This window comes from Lissotriton vulgaris, chromosome 6 (genome assembly GCF_964263255.1).
Source record: "Lissotriton vulgaris chromosome 6, aLisVul1.2, whole genome shotgun sequence".
NCBI classification, from domain to species: Eukaryota; Metazoa; Chordata; class Amphibia; order Caudata; family Salamandridae; genus Lissotriton; species Lissotriton vulgaris.
In genome coordinates, this window is record NC_141694.1 from 1,496,438,154 (window position 1) to 1,496,466,012 (window position 27,859).

Consider the following 27,859-nt stretch of genomic DNA (forward strand, 5'->3'; position numbering starts at 1 on the left):
TGTGTAGAATTGTGTTGCCTACTGCAACCCCTGTACCTATTGTCTTTACAAAGTTTATTGCCTTTCTGCAAAGTACTCATCTGAGACCTCTCATATTGAGAACAGTATATTTTTTGATACCTGTTGGTTCTGGAAATAAAACAACTATATCTTTTGATATAAAAACAATTGGCCTGGAGTTCAGTCTGTGAGTGTGTGAAACCTTTTGCTGAGTGTGTACAACAAATGCTTTACACTGTCCTCTGGTACTGCCTTACTGCTCGACCAAGCTACCACTTTAGAGAGTAAGGTCACACCTGGCTTTAGCCTCCGTTATACCTCCGGCGTTTGTGGACTCTATACACACTGTACCTTATTCTGGTCCAGTATATATTGAGCCACTTTCTCACATTGGTGGATCAGCGGTGGGATACAAACTTGCATTTGTTGGACTACTTGGTTACCATCTGATCACACAACAGAACTCATAAATTGCCTTTAGAATTCTGAGATTGGGTTTTCCAACATACTAAAAGTGTGATAGGGCCTTGATTAAGTCCCATTAGAATTCCAGAAAAATAAAAAGTCACTATAGTTAGGGTAGAGGGTTAGAACTGTCAGTTTAGAATGTCTCAACAGAACCCAGCTGTTAGTGAAGATAACATGGACCTGGTTGAGGAGCTCGACCTCACACCTTACTTGCAGTTGAATTTCAAGGAATTGAGGTCCCTATGTAAACTTAGAAATATAGTCATGGGCCTGCATCCAACCAAACAAGGGCTCCAGGAGCTTCTGGCTGAGTATGCAAAAGGCCACCCCTCTGAACAGGGTGACATCAATCCAGAGGAAGAAGAGGAGGAGGAGGAGGATAATACCAATCCCCCCCCCATCTCTAGGGAAGTAAGGGTCTCTACACCCTTAACTCCAAGAGTCAGCTTCTGGGAGCCTGGGTACCACACAGGTGGACTAGGCCCCAGAGGACACATTGGGGAGAGCTCCAATGAAGAGGACAACTTTTTAGCTAAGTTGGCCAAGAGATTAGACCTAGAGTCCAGACTCTTAGCTCTAGAGAAAGAAAGGAAAGAGATGGGCTTAGTCCCCCATCTCTGGTGGCAGCAATACCAATAATAAGGATACAGAGCAATCTTATGATCCTAAAATCCCCAAAGGGGTTATCCCTAAGTTTGAGGAAGGTGATTATATCACCAAATGGTTAACAGCCTTTGAGAGGGCTTGTGATATCAGAAGACTAAAGAAACCTCTCTGGGGGGCACAACTATGGGACTGTTCTCTGGTAACTGCAGAGCCTGGCTTCTGACCCTCTCTGGGCCAGATGCGGGGTCTTATGACCTTAAGAAGAAAACTCTGATTGAGGGATTTGGCCTCACTACTGAGGAGTACAGAATTAGGTTCAGGGGGCTCACAAAACCCAGACCCAATCCTGGACAGATTTTGTAGACTACTCAGTAGAGACACTGGATGGTTGGTTAACTGGTCAAAATGTGCATGATTTTACTGGACTTTATAATTTCTGTATGAAGGAACATATTTTGAGTAAATGCACAAATGAAAAGTTGCATCAGCAGTTGGTGGACCTAGGCCTAATTTCTCCCAAAGAATTGGGAAAGAAGGCAGACCATTGGGTCAAGACTAGGGTGACAAGGACAGCCACTGGGGGTGACCAAAAGAAGGTGGTTACAAAACCTCCCCAGGGGAAAGGTGATGAGAATACCCAAGATAAAAAGTCTGAGTCTTCTAAAGGGCCCCAAAAACCTGTCCAGGTGGGTGGGTCCCAAACTACTCCCTATGTGCCTCAGCCCTATAGGGTGAAGTACTTTGATCCTAACAAGGCCTATTGTAACAACTGTAAAATGTTGGGACATTTAACTGTAGACAAAAACTCCCCCTACAATAAAGCCCCTAAGGCACCCACTACAGCTACTCCAGGGACAGTAAATCTACAGATGGGATCAGAGGAGTGCCCAGCGCAAATCTGGGAATACACGCAAGCTAGTCTAGTCTCCTTGGGGGAAATGGAGGCTGCCAAGCCATACAGCGCTGGGACGCCTTTGGGTAGCCATCGCGCTTTACAAATCCTCATTCCATTCCATTCCATTCCAATGTACCCACTTCCCGACAGCCCCGGGCACACTGATAAGTCGCTGCATCCTATCCGGTGCAGAAGCACTTTAGAAGTATACGACCTATGGAGTATGCGTAGCTGTATCAGTCGGAATCCTGCCCTAATCTCTACCTCCCTCAGGCTCTGTATCGCTTCTGTCCATTCGTCGTCGTCCAATGTTTCTAAATCTTCTGTCCAGGCTTCTCTAAGAGCTATTAGGGGGTCAGGGGAGTTATTCATTATTTCTCTGTACAGTAAAGAGACAGCTTTCTTTAACATGGGGCCATGAGAAGTCTATCTTCAAGTGGAGTATATGTTTGCCAACTGCTCTCCATCAGATATATGTTCTTTCAGAGCGTGTTTTAATTGCAAATACCCAAGAAACTCCTCGTTAGACATTTGATACTCCACTTTCAGATCCTCAAAACGTATCAATTTTGGCCCCCTCCATATGTCCCATAGATATTCTATCCTGATGATTTGCCATTTACGAAATCCCTTTAGTTAGCCCACTTCCCGTAAATGGTCAGAGTGCCATAGCAGCGTGGTTCAGTCAATTTATTATTCCAACCTAGGAATGTGGTGCCTTCCCCCAAACGTGTACTATCGCCTCTGTGTGTGCAGGCTGTGTGCCGCTCGTATGTCGGTGGTACAGTGCAGTTAGGTATCCTCCCATGGGGTAATGATCATCTCTGTGTTCTGGCTCCTCTCTCCCCACAAACATCCACCCGTTGATGGTTATGAGTTGTGCTTCCCAGTAATACTTTTTATAATCTGGAATTGCTAGCCCTCCGTCATAAACACTACGTTGCAACTTATGTAGGGCAATTCGTGCCTGACTTCCGTCCCACAGGAGCAGCCTTAGTTCTGTATTTATCTGCTTAAAGAAGCTAGATGAAATTTTACATGGGGTATTTTGCAGAATATACAAGAGTCTTGGAAATGCCATCATCTTAAATAAGGCTGCATGTCCCATCAAAGTCAGTGGGAGTTTCCTCCAGTGTTGCGTATCCCTACGTAGCCTATCCAGTTGGAGAAGTAGATTATCTTCTAGGAATTTGTTCTCCCCTTTTGATATTGTTATGCCTAAGTACTTGAATGTGTCTTTTATTGCTAGGGAGGATGCACGATCTGGCAAGCTCGGAGTTTCACTGGTAAGTACATATAGCAGGGATTTGTTCCAATTTATTCTATATCGCGAATAACTTCTAAACAAGTGGAATACATGGATGGTTCGGCTTATCGGCGACCTAGGGTTGGTGACATATAGCAATATATCATCGGCATATAGGGATATTTTTTCTTCCATCGCTTATTACCCGGATTAATGAGTCCGTTCTGACCCAGACCGCCAGGGGCTCCAGGGCCAGTCAAAACAGCATTGGTAAAAGCGGGCATCCCTGCCTCGTACCTTTGTGTAGCTGGAATGTCCTCGAGATCACCCCCTTCCAGACAATTTTTTTGTTGTTGCTCAGTTTCTTAAACCATTCAGACTTCTCACTGGAACTAATCAATAAAGTTGCATAACTAATAATGAAGAGGGAATTTTCTCACTATTGTGCCATGTTTTGGCTCCTTTTCTACTAGCCACATGAATCTGGAATAATACTACGGCTGCAGTGGATTCAAGGTGGGTGGATATTGCTAAGGAGTTATTCTTGGGCAAAAGTAGCAGATTTGCACTGTTTGCAATCCTTTCCTTATCTCTTCTATAGGGTGATTCTTTCTCCGTATCCTCTATAGACCAACACCCTTCAATACTTCAGCCCTTCCAGCATGGTCATGCCAACTGTTTTCAAAAACATAGACCTAATCTCTAAGCATAGCACATTTGGAAGAGGTAGCCATGTGCACGGTCATTGGTCTCCAAGTGCACCTGACCTTAAAGATATTTAACGTAATTACTGAGAGGAACTGAAACATTATGTCACTCACTGGCTTGACGAAGGAGGGGGCTTCAGAAATAGATTCTCTTGGTCAGATCTCAGTTCTTACCTGTGGGGTCCCTCTAAGCCTCAGGGGTTGCAAGTTTTAGATTGTGCTTTGCCTGGTTCTTTTTGCAAAGCATATCTTTGTTGACCAGATTAAAGGCATTGAGGTTGCTGCTGCTCTGAGAAGTGGTAACCTTCACAAGAAGATGGTTGACATCTACCTCTGGAGCAGCAAAAGGAAGGCAGGTGTTGACAGGTGCTATAGGCTGTCCATCCAAAAATATTTTTGGGGTGTCCTGCTCTATGTTTCAGGGAACATCCTCAAAATCCTTTCCAAAGACAAGTTCGCCAACAAGTGGACTATTCAGGGTGTACCCTTGGACCTCTGGGTAAAGTAGGTGGATCCAACCCCAACTCTGCCTTTAAAAGAAACTGCAGCACCTGCTAGTCAGCTGAAGCCCATTTTTTTCAGACATCAGTAGCCATATCAATCACCCTTGTGGAGGCCAACTAAATATCACTTAAAATTGCTTTAGGCTCTGCCTTTCTTTCCACTGGGATTAAGTCATAGGAAATGCAAGTTACTGTGCCTCATTATTGCCAAAAGTATTCAACTGTCTACCACTTCTGTCTGGCAGTGCAGTACAGGCAACACCACAGAACCACAACCAAGATGACAGAGTTCAACCGTGTCGGATCAGGAACGCTGGGGCAGTGCCCAACATTTTATACTTCTCGAGTGGTGGAGCAGCCGTTGCTTATGTGGCAGAAAACTTCTTTTGAAGTTGTCCTTCTTACCAAATGTGCTCAAGAATAGGAGCATACTTCATTGTAGGTTATGATTGTTCAGTAAAGTCATGCAGTCAGCGCTCCATGTCCCTCTATGCCATAGATCAAGCAAAACGCCTAAAAGTACTCTCACAATAGCGGCATCTGATCATCCTTCGGAACAACACAGATATCACTCAGTGTTCTCCTTCTACAGCATCTGTATTTGTTTCAGTTGTAGGCAGAGGTGGAACATGTGCTGCAGGGTCTCAGAACCACTCAGGTTCTGCTGGGAGCTGTAGAGTTCAAAGCACATTCAAAGTACTGGCTGGAGTTTGGACAGTTTACAATTAAGTGAATGTATTACTAAAGCAATGCTATTGTATTGTCATTTGGGAATGTTTATGTTGTCTATAAATCTACAGTTGAATCTCAACCAGCTGAATGAATAGATCAGGCATTTAATTTAACCCCATTGTTTCAATAAATGCTATACGTAAAATGTAACATATGCCCAGAACCAATTGTAATATTCAAAATATGGAAACTATCAATGGATTTTATAAACAAATATCTTCATGTTTTTTAACATACTGTACCTCAGATTCAACTTCAAGAATTTCCTCTCCTGCTGATGGAAGCTCTTTCCAGCCCACAATTTCAACTGGTATACTGGGACCAGCAGCATTCATCACAGCTCCATTCTCATCAAACATCAAGCGCACCTTAGCCCAGCTCCTCCCAGCAACTATCACACATCCTTTTTTTAGAGTTCCTCTCTGGATGATAGCTGTGGATACCGGTCTAGAATAAGAAATAAGAAAAGGGAAAGGAAACTAAATAAAACAGTATAAACATCTGCAGTGGCAAAATAAATACTATTTCTTACATAGTGCACATGTTTTACTACAAGGAATGCTGACCTATCACCCAGAAAGCTCACAAGCAAAAAAGTTATGGGTTTGAACAAAAAGGTATACTTACCCTTTCCCTTTGTCACTGCGTGACTCAATGACGACTCCTTCCACTGGACCCGTGGGGTCTGCTTTCAACTCAAGCACTTCGGCTAAAGTAACTGTCGCCTCTGCTAAAGCAAGCAGGTTTTCACCCTACTCCAGGAAAAGAAAAAAGCTATTGCTACAATCAATTAATAATTTTTCTCCTATCTGTACATTATCTGCTGAAATAAAATTGAAAAGTGAGAAGGTGGTGAGTTGGGTGCAGGCATTGGGGAATAAGTAACATGCTTTTGATAACTATTTTTGCTGGTGGATACTCTATCTGCCTACAGAGTCCTTACAGTCTGAATATCCACAAGTGCCGAACGTTTCGGGAAAATGTGCAATATAGCTCTTTGACACTTCAATGTATCATACGGTCATCGAGATGTAATGGTCATCTGTTTAGCAAAAACAACAATGCAACCGTATAAGACTAGTTTTTAGGTCTTGCCTACCTACAGCACATGCTCTGTCGCTGAAGGGTATTGTTTACTATGAGGAGCTTCTAGTCCACCAACTACTTACCATTCATTGACTTCTTATCACTCGTAATTGCTGCTTCCTAATGGGCCAGTGCTTGCTGATTTCACTTCCTGTTCTTTCGTTGGCACATGGACCAAGTACTAATTGATTTAGTTTGATTAGTGTCTTTCAGATACTTGCACTGTGATTCAGTTATTATTTGAATTCTACGTGTTGCTTCAGTGTCCCCCGCTGCCTGCTAATGTGTTGTTTATAACCCCCACCCACCTGTTTGTGTTGCTTTATCCCCTCTAACCGTCCGTAATGTTGCTTTATCCCCTCCAACCACCCCATTGTTTGAGTTGCTTTATCCCCTCCCAACCCACTGTTTGCACTGCCTATCCCTCTTCCACCTCCACTGTTCATGTTGCTTTGTCCCCCATCCACCATAAGAAAGAAAAGCGATATGAAATGGCAAGCGCTGGCCATTTCATAGAGATTTTTCCCATAACATTTAGCCATGTTGCACAGCAGCCTTGTTGCTGTAGCACATGGCTAAAAGCATTGAAAATGCCAACACTTCTTGTAGGTAAGAGCTACTGGTTTTGCTAATTTTTGTTTTGCCAAGCCCCACTCTAGCAAAGCTTAGTAACTGCTATGCCACCACTAGTGTTGCTGTACATGTGAAGGATCAGCATATTTGTCGCATTTACAACTCCCACAATAAACTTTGAAGCAAAGCACCTCTGTAAGCAACACATTACTTAAGAACATCCTCAGTGAACTAAAAACTGCCATGACTACAGTATCTTCATTTAGAACAGCTACACCGACATTTTACTATTATCAGTAAGAACGAAGGTTCTTTCTGAAATGCAATGCACCCTCACCCACCTCAGTATTTTCTTGGAGATAAGTGCATTAAGGGCGCGTTAATGGATCGAATCTTGAAACGGCTCAGCTGCCTAAACCGCTTTACAGCCTGGTCCTTTTAGTGGACTTGGCAAAGTCAATTGAAAATTAGCCGTTTATTGTATAAGTCACTGGCCTGAGATTGAAATGAATTAAATTAAGGCCAGGTTATTTTTATGATTTGGCAACTCATAGTATCTGCTTTGGAGTATATGGTGTTTTAAAAACCACAGGAGGTTACACTTTGTCATAGATCTATCTATTTTCAGAAGAGTCTCTGTTTACCGGATATTGCCAACATCAGGGAGGTTTGTGATTAATCGTTCTTTTTAAATGCCTAATTCCTATTCGTTTCACAAAGGACATTAACATTTTTTTTAACACAGATCCAATAAGGTCAATTTAAACCATCAAACATGGAAAATTCATTATACATATGTATGTGTGGTATTTATATAGTGCATCTGTAGGAGAATTACAAATCATAAATAAACAAACATTCCCTCTAATTGTTTTCCAGGCTTGCTGCATTCTTGTAGATCAGTCTTTGTGCAATGCATGTTCAGCTTTCTGGACCACATTCTTTTGCAGTTTTCATTTAAATGAGCTGTGTTTGATACAAAAAAAATGTAATGTCGTTACCAGGGTTTTTTCCTTAATGTGGGTTTACTCTCTCTCTCTCTTTATACTGTTAATGTGTTTTAACCCTCTACATGATTTCTTCTACTGGGGTCTTTGTCATAATGGCTTTACTTTGTGAGCTTGTTGGGCCAGTTGTTCTCGAGCAGGCTGATGTTTGTGGTGGATAATTTAATGGAGACTCTTCGGATATCTTTCTTTGTTGCCAAGCAGGAATGTATCATCCTTTCCGTTCATTGTCTCTTGTGTAAAGAATCAGGTTTTTAATTGTCATTTATGATTTTGTTCCATCCAGATGCAGCAATTGTATTTCTCTGCCCGATTTCACTCAGAAATATTGCTTTTACACCAGTTATATTTATGTAATTAAGTCCAGGTGGATACAGTTTATACTTGTGCCTTCATAACTTAATGAAACATCTCTTAAACTATTACTAAAAGAAGCAGGTGTTACAATGATTTCGGAGGCATTGGGCCCAGTGTTCACAATGTAAATTAAAGTGATCTAGATATTTGAAAGCTGGCTTACTCAGGGATTTATGTACACATTGCACAAGTTACTTCCCTTCAGTAACGATATATCTGTAAGAAACAGTAGTTAGTATTAGATTTCTTACCTTAGAATATCCCCTGGCGTCAGACTAGATCCGGAAACTTTTGCGTAGCAGTACCCCTGCACATCGGTAGGCGTCGTCTGCGGCTACGCGTCCGTCGTCAGCGTCGTAGGCGCCGGGATGACGTCGCCGTAGTACTTAGACGCCGCCCTCGCGTGCTGACGTCAGTTTTTATACACAGCTTTTCCGCACCAGAAACGCAGAGCCATGATAAAAACCAACACTGGTGCCATGAAACTAGGGCCCTGAAAGGGGATGACCCTAACCCTAGATATCCGTTCGCAGAACAGGAGGATGGGTGGGGCGGTAAGGAATCTAATACTAACTACTGTTTCTTACAGATATATCATTACTGAAGGTAAGTAACTTGTGCATCTGAAAGAAACCGGTTAGTATTAGATTCCTTACCTTAGAATAGATACCCCAGCAATACCAACCCCGGTGGTGGGTCTGCGAACCAATAATCACACCAGAAAGTCCTGGAGGACGGAACGGCCAAAGAAGCCATCCCTCCGGACTTTGCTGTCCAGGCAGTAGTGTCTTGCGAACGTGTGCAGCGATGCCCACGAAGCTGCCTGACAGATGTCCTGCAAGAGGACTCCCCGGCCCAGGGCAGTAGTAGCCGCTGTGGCCTGAGTGGAATGGGCTCTCAGCCCAACAGGAGGCTCCTTTTTAGCCAAAGAGTAGCATACCTTGATGCACAACACGACCCACCGAGAGATGGTCCGCTTGTGCAACGCCCGACCTTTCTTAGCGCCCACGTAACCAACAAAGAGTTGGTCATCCACCCGGAACTGGCGCGTGCGATCCAAATAGAATGAGAGCGCACGTTTTGGGTCCAGACGGTGGAGCCGCTCTTCCTCTTTAGAGGGATGCGGAGGCGGAAAGAAGGTGGGCAAGGTGATGGACTGCCCGATGTGGGAGGCTGTGACTACTTTGGGCAGGAAAGAGGGTCTTGTTAGCAACACAACCTTGTCCGGATGGACAGAAAAGAAGGGAGGTTTGGATGAAAGAGCCTGGAGCTCACTCACTCTCCTGGCAGAGGTGATGGCAACCAGGAAAGCAGTCTTAAGGGTAAGAAGGCGGAGAGGACAGTTATGAAGTTGCTCGAAGGGAGCGCACATCAGAAAAGTAAGAATCAGGTTCAAGTCCCACTGAGGCATCACGAAAGGAACAGGGGAGAACATATGAGTGATGCCCTTTAAGAACCTGTTAACAACCGGGGACTTGAGCAAAGAAGGCTGATCAGGTAGCCTTAAGAAGGCGGAAAGGGCAGAAAGGTAGCCCTTGCTAGTACCCAGAGCAGAGCCCTGCTGGGCAAGAGAAAGAAGGAAGAGGAGAACCTCAGAAAGAGGGGCAGAAAGGGGATCCACAGCCTTTGCTGTGCACCATGCCACAAACTTGTTCCACCTGCAGGTGTATACCGACTTTGTGGAAAGGCGCCTGGCTGCCAGAATTACATCACAAACTTCAGGAGGCAAGTCAAATGGCCTCAACTGTCGCCGCTCAATCTCCAAGCATGAAGGTGGAGACTGGACATGTTCGGGTGGAGGACCGTCCCCTGCTGCTGCGACAGAAGGTCCTCCTAAAGAGGCAGACGAATCGGGGGATCGACAGACATACTGAGTAGCTCGGGATACCAGTATCTTCGTGCCCAGCCCGGAGCCACAAGGATAACTTGGGCCCGGTCGCGCCTGATCTTTTTCAGCACTCTGGGCAGAAGTGGTATAGGCAGAAAGGCGTACAACAGACCGCAGCTCCACTTGCGACTAAAACCATCTCCGAGCGAGTGTCGCCTTGGAAATTCCAACGCGCAGAACTGATGACATTGCACTTTCTCTTCTGTGGCGAATAGATCTAACCAAGGCTCTCCCCACTGCTGAAAGAGGCCTTGCGCCATGTCCGAGTTCAGACGCCATTCGTGATCAATCATGCACCGGCGGCTGAGTTCATCCGACCTGGCGTTCAGAGAACCTGCCAGGTGTTGATCCACCAGGGTCACGCCCTGATGTTCCAGCCACTGCCAAAGGCGCAGAGCCCCCTGGCATAGGGTCCACGACCCCTCCCCGCCCTGTTTGTTGCAGTACCACATGGCGGTGGTGTTGTCTGTGAACACCCGCACTACACTCCCCCGGACAGAGGGGAGAAATGCCTTCAGTGCAAGCCGATCGCCCGCAGCTCCAGAAGGTTGATGTGGAGCCGGGACTCCACCCGAGACCAGAGGCCTCTGATCTCCGCCTCTCCCATGTGGCCTCCCCAGCCCTGGAAAGACGCGTCCGTCAGAACTACGTGCTCCGGTTGGGGTAGGGAGAGGGATCTGCCGCTGACCCAATCGCGGTCCGTGAGCCACCACTGCAACTGTCTTGCAGTGCCCTCCGAGATCAAGACCTAGTTGGACAGGTTGCCCTGATGCTGGGCCCACTGAAACTTCAGGTCCCACTGCAGAGCCCGCATCCGCCAACTGGTGTGATGCACCAGAAGGATGCAGGAGGCCATCAGCCCCAGAAGCCGCAGCGTCAACCTGACAGACTCGGGATAACAACTGAAAGATCGCAATCAGAGCCTGAATATCCCGAACCCGCTGTTCGGGAGAATAAACCCGAAACTGCGCCGAGTCCAGAACTGCTCCGATGAAGAGGAGCTTCTGAGAGGAACACAGGTGTGACTAAGGCACATTGATGGAGAACCCCAGCAGGTGCAGGAGGTCGGCCGTAGTCTGGAGGTGGCTGACGACTGTCATCGAGGAAGTGGAAGACTGAAACCCCTAACCTGCGCAGATGAGCTGCGACCACTGCCATCACTTTTGTGAACACCCGTGGGGCGCTGGTAAGGCCAAAGGGGAGCATGGTAAACTGAAAGTGCTCGTGGCCTACCGTGAACCGCAGGTAACATCGGTGTGCCGGCAGGACGGGGATATGAAAATAAGCGTCCTGCAAGTCCAACGCTACCATCCAGTCTCCTGGGTCCAGGGCAGCTAGGACCTGAGCTAGCGTCAGCATCTTAAACTTCTCCTGAAGGAGGAAGCCGTTGACGGTCGTCAGGTCCAAGATAGGGCGTAGGCCCCCTTTGCCCTTCTTGGGTACCAGAAAGTAGTGGGAGTAACAACCACACCCTACTTCTGGCCCAGGTATCCAGTCCACACCGGATGGAGTACCGTGCTGCATCTCAACCCTCCGCAAGGGCTTGGGCGAGTTTAGTCTGAACCTCCGCCGGACATTGAGGCAGCACATCCGCGACCGTGTCCCACAGAGAGTGGGTATAACGGCCCAAGAGGCACGCAGTGTTGACTGACCGCAGCCCTTAACTCAGGGAGGAGAATACCTTTTTTCCGTATTGCTTGTACCTCTTGGATTCCTGATCGGGGGAGCCGTCGGGATTGCGGTCTGGGAGTTAGAGGCCTGGAAGACCAGGCTCTCGGGAGCGGGATGGGTGGACAGGGAGCAAGGGTCGCCCGGAGCCGGGCGATGGCGTCTGGCCACGTTCCTATCTACAGGCTGACCTGTAGCGGGCTTGGACCAAGTGCCCCGAAGATCGTCATACAAGGCTCATTAAACGGCAGCAGAGGCTCGGCCGAGCTTGCCTGCAGTTTAAGGACCTCAGTGAGGAGGTTAGTCCTCACAGCCGCGACGGGGAGCTCCAGGCCCAAGGCCTTGGCCGCCCGCGTCAGTACCACACTATAGGCATCCCCCTCCTCCGTAGTTACAGTAGGAGGGGAGACTAAACCAGTGTCCGGCGAGGTGTCCAGACCACTGGCCTCCCCTAGCTCACCTGTCCAGTCCTGATAAGACTGACACTCCTGTGCCAGAGGGTCCTCAGACCCCTCTCAATCCCCCTCGCCACCCATCTCCTGAGACTAGGGGGGGGTAAGGAACAATGACAGCAATCACCAAACAGGAATGACCCTTTACATTAAGGCCTGAAAAAAGTACACGTGTCGGCTGGCGTTTGTCTATTTTAAGATCATTCACACGTATAAAAATCTTCAAGATATCAATCCGGTGTCGACTACATTTACTTATTACTTTATGTACTGTTGATAATTATATGTGTGCCCAGGTTTTGTGTCTCAAGGCCTGAAAAAAGTACATACACTGTCTTCCTGGGCAACACAGCTCCCAATAATACAAAACAAATTAATAATCCAACATGGAATAAAACACTCTCCAAAAACCCAAATACATAGATGTGTAGGCACACGTACACGCCCCCCAAACAAACTACAGTAATAAAGTTAACACTCACGCCACAGATGGAGAATCACTTGTAAAGAGAAATTGGTTTCACTAAGCTTTTACACTTCATTGTCTTAGAGATTTCATGCACTCAGAAATTAGTCTTTCACAACCTGAACACATCACTCTCTGTACTGCTGGACCTCAAACTGAATACCAATTTCCCCTTTTAGGCACCTGGCTCTCAGTGTAGTGAGGAAGGGCAGTCTAAGGCTTGCTTGTGGTTGGGGATGATGGTTAGACATTCTGAACTCAAATAAGGCATGGAAATATTCCTCAATAAATCAGGGCTTTTATTTTCGTACAAAAAAGTACTTAATATTACACACAATGAAAAATACTATAACTAAGCTACAGTCTGGCAAGGAAAACTATACCTATTCCTATCTGGCCCACAGAGATTACCCCCCAGGATGTTGTTACACTTCCTAAGCACCATTTAAGCACTTAATAAGAGGACCTATGGTCAATATTTCACTATGACCAGTGTTTGTGGAAAACAATTATGCTGTGTGAAACACTGTCTGTATGAAGCAACTGACAGATGGAGCTTCTTTCCTGGAAGTGTGAGAAACACCTCCAGCATAATGTAACTTTCACAATTCAGTCTGCGTTTCACAGTGCACAAAGCCCGCTGTGCATGATGAGTAATTTCAATGATGGACATTTTAGGGTGAAGATTGCTACTCTGCGCATGCTCTGTCAATTGCAAGACCTATTCGCGGCTCATCGAGAATGTAAAGGGGTTTAGTGTAGTTCCTATATTCCCAATAGGCTCTGCGCATTGGACTACTATACACTATAGATTTGACATAGAATTGAGGTCAATATGTCTCTATAAAAACATATCTTCAGAGTCGTGGAAACAATAGATAACTATTTTACTCAGGCAGTCGTGGATGCTTCGTTTCTATAGAGTTGTAGAAAAATAGAGAGACGTGTAGAAAAATAGAGAGACGGGCGTTTCAATAAAAGGGGTTTATTGAACAGTCTTCTTTCTCATGCAAGAGAAGTGACCTACTACAATCGTTAGACAGAATGCAAAGTATAATGTGTACAGCGTAAACAGTAATATAAAATAATACTGTAATAGCATTGTCTGGTGCTATGACATATAAAAATACATACATAAATAACACAGGCTAAAATACTCAACTAGTGCTTTTAAAATACGCCTACCCCAATGTACCTAACCTAGGTCTAGGGCGAGGGAGGAAGTAAGTGTTTGTCTTTAGCATAGGTTTAGTTTTTGCCAAGAATTGCCAAAGATTTCTCTAGGTTCTAATCAGCTACATACCTTAGAATGAGAGAGGTTGGTATCTCTTTCACTGACTCGATTTCCCAACACCCCGCAAGGGGAGTCAGAAACACTAGAGCTGGATTTCTCGGCAGGAGGATGACAGCTTCTGATCAGTGCATCAGCTGGAGAGTTGGCACCCTTCGGTACTTGCTGTAGCGGGCTGCGACGTGCAAGTAGGTAGTCGAACTGCACCGAACCACACGGGGCTTTGCCATAGCAAGTGAAGGTATATTTATACCTTGAAGGTGTTTAGGAATGAACCCCTAAGAAATAGATGTTCAAGCATAATAACTGAGTTCTTGGAGAAATCAATATTCAAGCAAGGGGAAGTCCCTAACGGCTTAAGAATCTGGTTTTCCAATAAATCGTTGTGGCATAGATGAACGGATGGAAGTAGCCATGCCTGTATTTGGGCAGCATGGGCTATGCCTAAATAAGGACTGGATTTCTATGCCTATTTAAGGGCAACGCGAATTGTACCTATATAAGTGCATGAATCGGGAAAATCATTCGGAATCTAAAATCAAACACAACATGGGCTTGGCCCCCTCTCATTGCATACCATTGGTTGGCTTTCCTTGTCATCCATTTTCCTGCTTCTTATTCATGCCCCAACCTTTCAACCTTGTGTTTGTCTCTGCCATGGAGAGTTATTTCTTTTGGCTGGTTGCCTTAGCAGCTTCCACTGCTTGATTTTGAAGATTTTTTTCTTTCTTGTGCTTTAAGCACTTTATGAGAGGCATCTATTTTCGAGCTGTATCCTTTGTTTAATTCTCCCCTGAGCAACGTGCTGATCTGAACAAGTCTGTTTCACCCGCTGCACAAATGTTGCACTCGCCCATATTGCTTCTCCCTACCGTGCCCTCCTTCTCTGTAGCCCATTGGCCCATTTCCCCAAAAACTTTGTGTTGCTTCTGCTCCCTCCTACCCTCCTCGCATTGCTTCAGCACCGCCCCCCAACCTCCCCCATGTTGCTTCTGCACGCTCCCACCGACCCTGGCCTGTTCTGTTTCCATGGCTGGTGTTGCTTCTGCTCTCCCCACCCATCAAACAAAAAAAAAAAAAGCTTTGGTTGCAGAAAGAAAAACACTGGCCTCATTTTGAAAGTGCACCTATGCTTGTTGCACCTACAAAATGATGCAGGTGCCTGCATCAACATTTTTTTTACATCTTTAACCTTGCCACATATCACCAAGGAAGCTGTGCAGCTTCGCTACAAGGAATTGCCAAAGCCAATAGGTTTCAAAGGTTGTCAAAGTTTGATTTGTTAGCAGAACAGCCAGGAGCAATTTACAAATTGCATGGATTGTTTTGGGATGTAAGCTTTGGTTACAAAAATGAGCAGGCTTTATGTTAACTATAGATCTTCCTCCCACAAAAGCAGGCGTTTCAACTATGTTAAAATTCCTTTAGGCTGGGACTTTGGTAGGAGTTAGGCTGTCAATTTCATATTGTCATAGTCCGTAGAGAAACAATTTTATTTTATATTACTGTTAAGATACTTCAAAGGGAAACTGTGATATTACAGATAACGGTTATATTTTATACCAGTGTTACAGACAACGTTATTACTTTTGGAGTGGAAGGCTATGATTTATTTGACGGTAAGACCTCCTGCCTGGGAGGCAATGTATTTTCCTCTTTTTTTATGGATGTGGGTATTGCTGCATAATTTTGCACTAATGCCTTTACTTCTTCCTTCAGCAGGTGCAGATGCTGTGGGTTTAAGATGTGTGGTGGGATATTTGGTCGCTCTTGGGTAAATTCTAGGCAATATCCTGGTTTGATTATTTGTAATACCCATTGATCTGATGTGATGTCTGGCCACAATTTGGGGAATTGTTGCAGTCTTCCTCCAACAGGTCTTTCATGGTTGGGGGTTGGGGGGCAGAGGGAGTGTGGGTAATTCACTTATTTGGTGGAGTCTTAAATGATGCACAGGTGTGTATTTGTGTACTGGGGATAAGCACAAATTACGCACTTCATGTTTGTCGGATTGTGCATATTTGGCCTTGCACCATTAAAGATTTGCAGCATAGTCTCTTTGAACAACGTATGGGAGGGACACTACTCACAAATTCTCTAGATCCAATATGGAACTTGGGAGATATTTCAGTGATTGCTTATCCCACTTGTATGCCAACAAAGAAAACACTCCTATATATATTTTACTTACTCGCCCTTATGTTGTCTCCCTGCTGTCTTCAGTTATACACTTTTCTGTTGCTTTATATCTAGCCTTGCACCATATATATACCCATCCATGCAAATATACATACATACATACAATGCTTTCTCTCCTGGAAAAATAATGCAGAAATATAATGAAAACAATATTTATCATGTTCATTAAAAGAGCAATGTTTTACCTTAAGAGCGGAAATATGTATAGCTTGAACATCTCCTCCATATTCTTCACACACTACATTGTGGGCCAGCAATTCTTTCTTCACTCTGTCAGGATCAGCTTCAAATTTATCACACTTGTTAACAGCAAGGATGATTGGAACTAGAAAAAAATTAATAACACGCCTGTTTAGATTAAAGAGCCTTTTCAGAAGGAGGAGACTTCGGTGATACAGTGCAAAATAGTATCTTTCTTCTGGTATGTTCAGTAAACTCTTCCACAAGGTACAAGGATGTCCCAAGTTGAAAGGTGAAGTTCTAGAAAAAAAGCTAGCACATCAATAAACGTTGGGATCCTGGCATATGTTAGCAATAAATAGCCCTCACAAAGATGCCTACATGCTCCACATGTTGGTCCCTTTTTTTAACTGGACAGATCGGATGTGGCTTCAGCTCACAGTTTTTGGTTTATAGATTTGTCCCAACTTAAGCTTGTCCCTTCCTCCTTTGTGACTTTACCCTAGCTGCCTTTATCTGTGTGATGCTAAGGAGGTCTGATAAAAGAAGTGAAACTAGTGCACAACTGAGTGGTGAGTTGTTGCCAGAGGCCCTTTTCTGTGAGATTTTTTTTTCCAGGCAATGTCATGAGAAACTGAAAAGTGTTCACAGCACTACTTGGTACTAGTAACCATAAAGTAAACTCAAAAGTGCACCTGTAACCTAACATCATTCATCCCTGTGCCCAGAGCCTTTTGCTGTTTGGTCAACCAGTGCTTGCACTAAAATATATCCCTACAACAAGTCAACTGAAAAGGAAGGATGTCATATTCCCGGACTGTCTAATTCTACCGGAACGCGAAAGTGGCAAAAGGACCTAATCAAAATCACCAGTGAAGAAGTTAATGTCAGAGACCTGTCTGAGGGGATGCCGAGGCTTTTTTTGCATAGCCAGTAGTAAAACAAAATGCAATGCAAACAATGTTAGTATAAAAAAGGACCACAAATGTTTTAACGGCACAGACTCTGCTTAGGCTCAGATCCAGGTTAGGCACCATCACAGAAATAAGAAAGAGCACTAGGAGGCACAGAAATAAGAAAGAGCACTAGGAGGCAGAGACCATACATTTGCTAACGGTCCTGGGATTCTTGTGCTTCTGAACTTTGTTCCCACCTTGTAATTAGCGATCTGACAGCTGTAGGCAAAATGTCAACCAGTCATTCATCCGAAACAGAAGGGCACATAAATATCTTTCTCTATTCTGGCTACCTCAGTAATAAGTCGATTGCTAGTGAGGGAAATGATTTCTAGGATACTCTGTAATTCTGACAAATGTCCCCTGCTCTGGAGTGTTTGTGCAGCTGAGGTTTCCTAGGGATAAAGTGAATTAAATTGACACTGAAGATTTAATCTCTGAGTCTTTTGAGGTGAAATACAAAGAAATTAACACCTCAAACACCTCACTCAATCCGGATGTGGGTTTCAGCATGAAGGGGTAAAACTTAGTTCATTGTTTGAAACCAGGACGCTTTAGTGTGATGCTTTCATCTCCATAGTAGTGTTGGCTAGCTCCACACAAAAACTCAAATCATACAGATATTAATAAGTTGCTGTCCCATGAGCCTAGTCATCTTTAAAGATTAGAAATGGCTTTGAGTTAAAGAAGGAGCATTCCTTTAACAAGAATACGCTACAATGCCATTAATATAATTTTTACAATAGAATCACTAAGGCCTCATAGAGTAACTGTGGAGGCTATTGGTGAACAGTATCAACTCAGTTTTTCAGCGTCTGTATATTCTGCAGCAATATTTTTATAAGATTTTGTCACAGCAATATACTGCATTTAATCTAATAGAAAGACATCTATGGATCATAAGTTTTCCTTGTGATTCATGATGTGGCGACCAACTTAAATAAATGATTCAGAAGAAGAGTTTTTGAAAATAACTGAAATATACTTAAAATTAAGGCCACTGATAAGACAGGTAACCTTTGAATTTATGACATCACTTACACGGAAAATTTACAGAGGAATTATTTTCGTTTTTAAATTAAAGGGGGGGGGGGGGGTGTCTTTACTGATTTCTATAAGACGGTCTTCTGTCTTGAGTGGCACAGTGGATGAAATGTGATGGGCTGGAATACTGCCCAGAGCAATTTCCAGTAATTTAGACTATTCAGAAGCATTCCACCTTACTATCACCTTATGCGTGGGAAATTAAATTGTAGCAACACTGATGAGGTGACATTCCCCCAATGTGGCAGACTTAGTATTGTGCAGATTTCAAATAAAATGTATCTTTAAAAATATAGGCCCTATTGCACCTATATTCCGTAATGGAAGATTTATATGATGATGTCTTTCTATGGGGACCTAACATCCAAGAGATTCTTGGCCAGTTTAAGAGCAGCTATTGTTCTGGAATCAAAAGTGACATTTCAGATTTGTAATGCTTAATTTCCTTGATATCTGGATAAAAATTAAAACAATTGTTCACAAACATCCATATATGTGTAAGACAAAATCAATCAATATTGTCCTTAACTTTTAGTTCACATATAGCAGAGAATATAGCAATCTGATTGAGACTTCTAACCAAGATTCCTTACATTAGCTTTATCCCCAGGCTTCAGACTGCATCGGACATTTCTTGAGTAGTACTCCGGAGTGCCGGTAAGTGGGGTAGTTCAGTTCCAAGTGGCATCGTCCGAACCAGAAGTGACAGGCACACCACTCACGCAGCACGCTGATGACAGTTCTTTTCTTTCTGTGCCAGTTAGCACAGATCCGGAGAAGAGCTACCAAAAGTCGAGTTTTGACTGATCTTTTTTCTTTCCTTTTGTCAAAGATTTTTAAGACCTTGTCCCCTGGCATGACAGGGATGTCTGCAAGGAAGGCTGGTTTCAAGCCCTGTGATGCCTGGCACCGGCAAATGTCAGTGACTGAGCCACACCTCATCCGTCTTTGGTGACTTAAGTGGGACTATGATGCCAAAATGTGTTTTGCCTTTTGCGCCATGCACCCTAAGGCCTTGAGGGAGCGGTCACTGAAGCTCCTTCCTGCTCTATGTGTGAGGCCACGACGGTCTCGATCCTGGTCGAACAGGAGGTCCCAAGATCGGTCGCAGAGCCACTCCAAACGCTCTTCGTCATACATAAGAAGAACAAGTCGAAGCGGTCTTTGATTTCGCCCCTTCTGTTGGAGTAATCCGTCAAGATGAGGGAGCATCAGCACTCAAGGCGGGGCTCTGTGGTTGAGCTCCTTTCTGAGTTTCCGGGAGCCAGAGCGACCACGCCAAACTGTGAATTTTATGAGGTCATTCACCTTATATTTGGGTGGCCTGTCCCTGCTGACACACTCTAGGTTTGGGAGGGGCCCCTACTGGTCTTCTGCTGGCGGGTTAGTCCCCACCACTAGTTGAGCTCCTTCGATCCATAGACTGATCCAGACTGGTGCCGGTTGTGCCACCACAACCTTCCCCAGCACTGGCTGCACTGCCGACATTCCCAACGTGGACGTCGCCCATCGGCAGCACAGTCCTCATACTCATCACAGACTCCGATACAGAGCCAGATGGGTGCCATCCGACGCTGATTCTGGTGCCAACTGGGGGCAGACCATGCAGGCTAGAGCCTGTGCCTTATTGGGCTAGGACTTGGGGATGACTGAAAAGGTCCACCGGAACCTGATGAATACCAGCCCCTAGATGTAACGGAGGACACCTGGTGTGAGGATTTGGCAGATGCCAGTTGACTGGACACCTCCCCAAAAACTGTCTTGGTCTCTCCTATTGTGGCTATAGAGGAGGGAGCTTCATTTGCTATGCTGGTGAGGAGGGCGGACATGGTCTTGGAACTTCAGTTGTCCTCCGTGGCTGTCAAGACCTATGCCTTGATGGAGTCACCCTTTCCCAAACAGCTTCTTCTGTTTAACTAAGCACTCATGATTGTCCTACTCGGGGCATAGTCCAAGTCCTGCGCAGGGGCTCCTGTGAATAGGACAATTGCCCGCTGTCATCGCCCCGTCCCAGGGCACTCCCCGATTTACTCACCAAGCACCACCCCGAGAAAGCTTAGTTGCCCAAGCCTCCAATTCCCGAGTAAATTCTGGCACATTCCCGAACAGGGAATCCAAAAGGCCGGATACCTTGGGAAAGAAGATGCTTTCTTCTACCAACCTGGTACTGGGGTCGGTGAACATTGTGTGCCTTTTCAACAGATACCCCCATTTTCTCTGGCGCTCGGTTGCAAAGGCGATGCCTATGGTCTCAAAGGAGGCCCGAGCCATGCTCTCCCAAGCTACTGCTGGTTGGTGGGCTCCTGTTAAGTTTGCCATGCTCTGTGGGCTGGATACGATCGACTTACTAGGCAAGTTGTTTTCTTCCATCGGTGGCCCTTAGGCTCCACACCTGGTTGAGAACCACTGGCTTCTCAAGGGATGTTCAGGCTTTGCTCATGGACATGCCCTTTGATGGATCCAGTATCTTAGGAGACTAGGCGGACTCAGTGCTGGAGCGCTTCAAGGACAGCCAGGTCCCTGGACCTTTCCATGGCCCTTTATCAACCCCAGTCCCCCTTTTGCTCCTTTTGCGGCCACGGAAAGGGCTTCCAGGCATGCCTCTATCCACCCAGCCACCCCCGCCCGCAGGCCTCCAGGGTCTTGCGTGGGGCATAGGACCCTGTACCCACAGACCTCATGGATCAGGTAGCCGGAGATCAGGCCAGTCCACCACCTACATGGCAGCAACAGCCTCCAAGTTTCTTTAGTTTGCCCTCCAACTATCATTGGCATCCAGAGAGAGGCAGAATACGCCATCACATGCAACACTGGAGGTCAAAAACATACAATCGCTGGGTTCTCTAAATTATCTATCTATTTATTTATTTATTTATAGCATTTATAGAGCGCAAGGTTACCCATGGGTGTCCTGGCGCTATGTGAAATCTTTCCAGAGAGTCCAGCCGGTAACATGACACTTTGTAAACTATTCCCTAAACAGCCAAGTTTTTAAAGCTTTTCGAAAGGTAAAGAATTTTGGTATAGCTCTAAGCCAACGGGGAAGCTTGTTCCATGCTTTGGCTGCATTTGCCACAAAGCTTTTGCCACCCCTATGGGAGCTACTCCCTCGCCTATGTGACTACCCCTCCACCCATTTGAGACAGGCTAACGGAGGACCACATCTCATTACTCTGGCAGGTAGTGGCAGCTCTCTTGGCCAAGAGAGCCATTGAGAGGGTGCCAACATCAGAAGTAGGTCGTAGTTGTTATTCCCATTACTATCTGGTACCCAAGAAGAACGGAGTCCTTCATCCTATCCTAGACCTGGGCCCTTTCAATTTCTTCCTGAAAATGAGACATTCAGAATGCTCCCTCTCAGTCAAGTCCTGTCTGCCCTGCATTCAGGAGACTGGATGGTAGCGTTGGATTTGCTGAACGCTTACTTTCACATCCCCGTCCAGCCTACCCACAGACGTTACCTGCATTAGACAGTAGGCCACAAGCACTTTCAGTTAGCCATGCCCCCTTTGACCTTTCCAGTGACCCTTGGGTGTTCACCAAGGTGATGGTGGTGGTTGCAGCTCATCTGCGGAGATTCAGGGGTACCAGTCGTCACATATCTTGATGACTGGCTGTTGAAAGTGAGCTAGCGTCAGAAGGTCGTCTCACTTCCAAAAGCAAACACAAGGAGATGATGGACAGATGGCTGAAACTTTTCAGACACACACCACCAGTCACAGATCTGGGTTGAATCCATCATCGTTCTTCAGCTCACTTCACCACCCCAGTTCAGACACAGCTATATGCAAATATGCCTCATGGGAACAGTCCAGGCCAAACTGCCAAGCCAGGTCTTCCCTGGACCGGAAACAAGCATCCTGGGACCGGTTTCTGGGCAATACCCCTCATCAGCAATCCTAGCTTAAATCCAGTGGCAACGTGAGCAAGGGTCCTATGTTTGGGCATACCCTGCCAACTTAGGGCAGCCCCCTCCAGAGTACAGCGGACCTACACTCAATGGGGTTTCTTATAAACATGCCAAAGTAATACCTGATCTCATCTCAGATGCTCCCTTTCATGGGAGCAGTTGTGGTCATTGTGCAATTTCTGGCTTATCCTCCAGAACAGCGAGTTCAAGATATTCAGGCTATGATCCCAATATTTCAGCCGCTATTCTGGGTTTTGTGGAGACTGATACTGAGGCTACTGGGCCTCATGACGTCCTGCATGCTGCTCGTTACGTATGTCCATTGACATATGAAGGTTCTGTAGTGGGACAAGAAGTTCCAGTGAGCGCAGCATCAGGGACCCCCCCCCCCCCCCCCAACATGGTCCAGATCTCAGAGGGCATTTTAAAAGATCAGCATTGGTGTTTGACAAACCGCGATTGGATCAGCAGCAGATCCCTCTCCCTCTCCCTTCCCCAACCAGATCTGATCATAGTGACAGATGCATTACTTCTGGGATGGGCGGCCTCTCTAGGGGAGGTGGAACTCAGAGGACTCTGGTCTTCAGCAGAATCCAGACTCCACATCAACCTTTTGGAGCTCTCTGTGATCCGATTGCCATTGAAAGGCTTTCTACCCTCCATCACGGGAAGGCTAGTGGAGGTGTTCACAGACAATCCCACTGCCAGGTGGTATGGAAACAAACAAGGCAGGATGGGGTTCTGGACTCTCTATCGAGAGGCAATGCGCCACTGGACATGGCATTTCCCTGGTATTTCAACACCTGGTGGCCTCTCTGGATGTCAGAGCAGACAAAGTTGGCCACAGATTCCTAGCGGACCACAAATGGCGCCTCCAAATAGAGGTGGTGAAAGGTCTCTAAATAGTGGAAATAGCCCTCGTTAGATCTGTTTGCCAACTTCGAGAACATACAATGTCAGCAGTTCTGCGTGCTGGAGTTTTCCAGCAGCCTCCTGTACGCTTTTCTGCCAATACCACGCCTGCCCAGAGTTCTCAGAAAGATCGGGAACGACTGGGCTCAAGTCATCCTTGTGCCTCTAAGCTTGGAGAGTCTGGTATCCCGAGCTATTGAGCAGTCTTATCGGTCATCCGATCAGGCTGCTTCTTCGGAGGAATCTTCTGTCGCAGCAGCAGGAAAGGGGTCTCCACGCGAACCAGTCAACACCCTGCCTTCATACGTGGAAATTTGAGCAACTATTGACAGCTTTTAACCTTCTGCCTGAAGTCTGTAATGTTACCTTGGAAACTCTGTGTCCACCAAGACAGTAAAGGTAGGCTGTTGGAATACAAATTGTGGCATGGTGTACAGAAAAACAGGTTGAACACTCATCTGCACCCCTTTCATAAGTTCTTTTGTTTATCCTTACCCTGGCTCAGCAGGGCTCTGCATTGGGCATGTTGAAGGGCTATTTATCTGCTTTCTCTTTCAGAGGCTGTCAGATCAACCCTTCCTCTTCAAGTCCCCCATTGTAAATAGGTTCCTTAAAGTTCTATAACATGTTTTCCTCAGCTCCCTTCATTATGCCTCAATGGATCGTAACTGGATTCTTACCTTTCTAATGTGCACTTCCTTCGGACCGCTTCATACCTTCTGCTCTTAGATGGCTTTCTGGTGGCAATTACATCTGTCTGAAGTGTCAGTGAAGTGCAGGTGCCATACATCTTTTTCCACAGACAACTTCGGACTTGAGCATCCTTCTTGCCAAAGATAGTCACTCCATTCCATGTAGGCCAGTCCATCACTTGGCATAAGTTTCACGCTCCGCCTCATCCCTCTAAGAAAGAGGGGAGACTCCACTGGATGGACCCAAGAAGAGTGCTATTTTTCTACCTTGACCACACAAAAGCGTTCTGGGTGGATGATCAACTCTTCGTGGGGTATGTCGGAGCCAAGAAAGGGAAGGCCGTGCAGTAACTAACAATCTCCCAGTGGATTGTACTTTGCATTAAGATCTACCAAGAAGCAACCCCCAGGGGGTTTATGTGCTCATTCCTCCAGGGCAAAGGCTGGGAGCACTACATTAGCACATAGAGTTTTGGTCCTGGATATCTGCCAGGCATCAACGTGCACCTCACGGCAAACGTTCACCAAGCACTAAAGCCTGGACAATCAGGACTGTTACTTCGACCGTTCAGTCCTTCAGGACCCTCCTACGATAAGGTATTGCCTGTGTATCTATTCTTTTTTTTTTTAAACAGATTTTTATTGTATGCATATCAGGCATATATTCTGTAACGCTCTGTCACCCAGAGTCGATCACCATCATCATTAATCTGAACTTACATGCAATCATTTTCATTTGTTACATTATAGAACGAGGAAAATGAAGAGATGCAAATCAAGGATACAACAAACTGGTCCCTCCCCCCGTCCCCCCACAACTCCCTCCCCCCCCTTGCGCGCTGCTGCCTGCTCTGCCAGAGAATACACTTTCAGTACAAGGTATAGCACATGCACTGACAATTGCGATGTATCGCCCAGGTAGTCCGGCTAAAGCCGAGGCTGGTCTGTGGTGTCCTCGGGAGGCGGGTCCAGTTCCAGACCGCGATAGTCCGCTCACCGTTTCCAAACCCTATAATGTTTGAGTGGGCACCCCCTGGCCACAAAGACAGGCTGCTCCATCCCCATGCAGAAGTCCATGCCCCACTTCCAGGCCGCTAGAGAGGGAGCCTGGGGCGCCTTCCACGATCGCGCAAGGTCTCATTTAGCCAAGGTTAATCCCAATAGGAGCAAATGACGCTTGTACCTGTTGCCTCCCACCCCAGCCATAAAATGTAGCAGAGTCAGTTTAGGGTCTCTCTGAAGTACCCATGCGAGGACTTCATCCAAACACCGAAGCACTCCTGTCCAGAATCTCTGCAACGCCCTGCACTCCCACACTGTATGGAGAAGTGTTCCAAGCTCCGTCCCGCACCTAAGGCAATCCGGGAACGCAATTAGACCCGCCTTCCATAAGCGCTGCCTAGTATAATATGTGCGGTGTAAGTACCTAAATTGTATGAGTCGCAGGCGCGTGGATATTGCAGCTCCCCTAGGGCTCTCCAGTGCCTCCACCCAATCCTCCTCATCCAGGTCCCCAACGTCTTGTTCCCATGTTGTTCTAAGGTGCTGCAGGTCGGTGGTGCAGTGTCGGACCACGGTTTGGTATATTCGGGACAGTTTCTTGTCCGGTAGCTCCCCCATAAAGACTTTGGCCTCTATCGGGCTAAATTCAGGCAGGTCATCTAACCACGCTATATACGGCGTCAGAGCATGTCGAAATTGAAGGTATTTATAGAACTGGGTTCTCTGCATCTCGTATTCTACACGCAGGTCATCAAAGGACTTGAGCACGCCCCTGGACATGACATCACCTAAGGTAGAAATGCCGATCGCATCCCAGCCCCGGAAGCCCATCAAGGTATCCAACTGGGGCAGGCGGCCATTGTGCCAGAGTGGGGTCTCCCGGGTTAGCACATTCCACCAACCCATTCTACGTAGCGTCTGCCTCCAGACCTGGAAAACCACCTGTGTGGCTGATGGTAGAGCTTTCCTGAGCGGCGCTGAGTATAGTAGTGTATGGACGGACGCTGTGCCCATCAAAGCCCTCTCAACTGCGTAGGCGGAGTCGCCTCTGTCAGCATACCACCAGTCGTTTGAGACCAATAAGTGGGACGCCTGGTAATAGGAGAGGACATCCGAGGTGGCCAAGCCCCCGGTATAAGTTGACTGGAAGCAGGTCCGCAGGGCAACCCGCGCCGCACCCCCCTCCCACAGAAATTGGCCGAGCGCCGAGTTAAGGCGCCTGAACCAAGTCAGCGCAATTAGAACTGGGTGATTCTGCAGCTGGTAAATCAGACGTGGAAGCGCCACCATCTTAAAGATGGCCGACCGACCATGGATGGAAAGTGGCATTCTGGACCAAACTTTAATGTTGTCTCGTGTGCGCTCCCACACCGGGGTAATGTTACGTTCCATAGCAACGGAGGCGTCCTCCGACAGGAACACTCCCAAGTATTTCATGCCATCTGGGGCTATCTGGAGCTCCCCCGCCCAGTCCCCAACCGGCTTCGGGCCGCCCAGAATCCTTAATGTTGATTTCCGAGAATTTAAGTATAACCCAGAGGTTCGCCAAAAATTTGCAGAATTCGCAGGAGCCTAGGCCCGAGCGCCTCAGGTTAGTGAGAAAAAACAGGACGTCGTCAGCGTATAGCGCTATTCTATCCGTCACGCAACCCGCCCACTGGAAACCCCTGAGCTGAGCATCTATCCTCACCCACGCCGCAAGAGGCTCCATAGCCAGGGCGAACAGATATGGTGAGAGGGGGCAGCCCTGCCTCGTCCCACGTTCGAGCCGAAAGAAGCGAGAAATCACCCCCCCCTACTCGCACCGCCGCCGTAAGATCTGTATGGAGGAGCCGCACATACGCCAAGAAACGAGGGCCCAGATTGAGACGCCCCAAGAGAGCGAACAGATAGGTCCAGCTTAGGGAATCGAATGCCCTATCCATGTCGGCTAAAAACAGTGCAGCCTGTTCCCCCAACCTTCGCCAGGCCGACACAGCGACCTGCGCCCGTCGTATATTATGGCGTGTAGCCCGCTGTGGCATTAAACCAGCCTGGTCAGGATGCACCAGGTCGGTAATGTACGGCTTGAGTCTATTAGCGAGGGCCTTGGCTAGTATCTTGGCCTCTGTGTTGAGCAGAGATATCGGGCGATAGGACGCACGAGTCTCTGGTGGTCGCCCTGGCTTAAAAAAAAACCACTACCTCTGCATGGCGCCAGTCCGGTGGCAGCGAGCCGGTCTCCCGTGCCTCTTCTATGACCGGGCGAAAGTGTGGGCTCAGCTGAGTCATGAAGTGTTTAAAGAACTCGCTAGGGAACCCATTCGGTCCTGGAGCTTTCCCCGGGTGCAGTTCACCCAGTGCTGTGGCGAGCTCCTCGTCTGACAGGGGGGGATCTAATATTTCACGCGTCTCATCGGTGACGGCTCTAGGTGGAAGGTCATCTATAAAGCGGTGTACGACCTCCGCTTCCAAACATTCCCGTGGCGCGTAGAGGGCCTCATAATATGCGGCGAAGCTTTCGGCCAATGCCGCCGACTCCAATAGGGGCTCCCCATCGAGTCCCACTATCTGGGGCGGGGGCTGGGCGTGCATGACACCTTGGCATAGTCGATGCAGCATCTTACTGGACTTATCGCCCCATTGATATATATACGACTACGCGTGGTCAGCGATGCCTGCTTGGCCTCGTCTAGAAGCACTGCTGAGTATTGTTGCTGAGCTAGAACCAGCTGTCTCCTGGCCACCCCCCCGCCCTCCTCCCTGCCCCTGCGTTCCAGCGCCTCTATGTCCGCCTCGCGCCGCACTAGGTCCATACACCTCTCCTTGCGTGCAGCCGCACACCATGAGATGTCCACACCGCGCAGTGTGGGCTTCATCGCCTCCCAGAGCATTGCCGCGGTGTCCACCATGCCCACGTTCACCGATAGGAAGTGAGCAATTTCACATGGCATATGGGCCCGGTAAGGCCCCTGCGTCAGTTGCCACGGTGACAATCGCCATCTGAAGGGCTGCCGGGCCCGTCCAGTGTCAATTATTA

The 27,859-nt window shown here is 46.9% G+C and overlaps 1 protein-coding gene across 5 annotated transcripts in view; it reads right to left on the bottom strand.

Moving 5' to 3' along the window:
* Positions 1 to 27,859, bottom strand: part of MTIF2 (mitochondrial translational initiation factor 2) — a 370,558-nt gene that overhangs the window by 209,597 nt on the left and 133,102 nt on the right. For all 5 annotated transcript variants that reach the window (XM_086927656.1, XM_086927658.1, XM_086927655.1 and 2 more), the window contains 3 exons: positions 16,330 to 16,469; positions 5,785 to 5,909; positions 5,400 to 5,604 (listed from right to left, as the gene is read on the bottom strand). In XM_086927656.1, the coding sequence (XP_086783782.1) occupies positions 5,400 to 5,604; positions 5,785 to 5,909; positions 16,330 to 16,469 (470 nt within the window). The remainder of the gene's footprint in view (positions 1 to 5,399; positions 5,605 to 5,784; positions 5,910 to 16,329; positions 16,470 to 27,859) is intronic.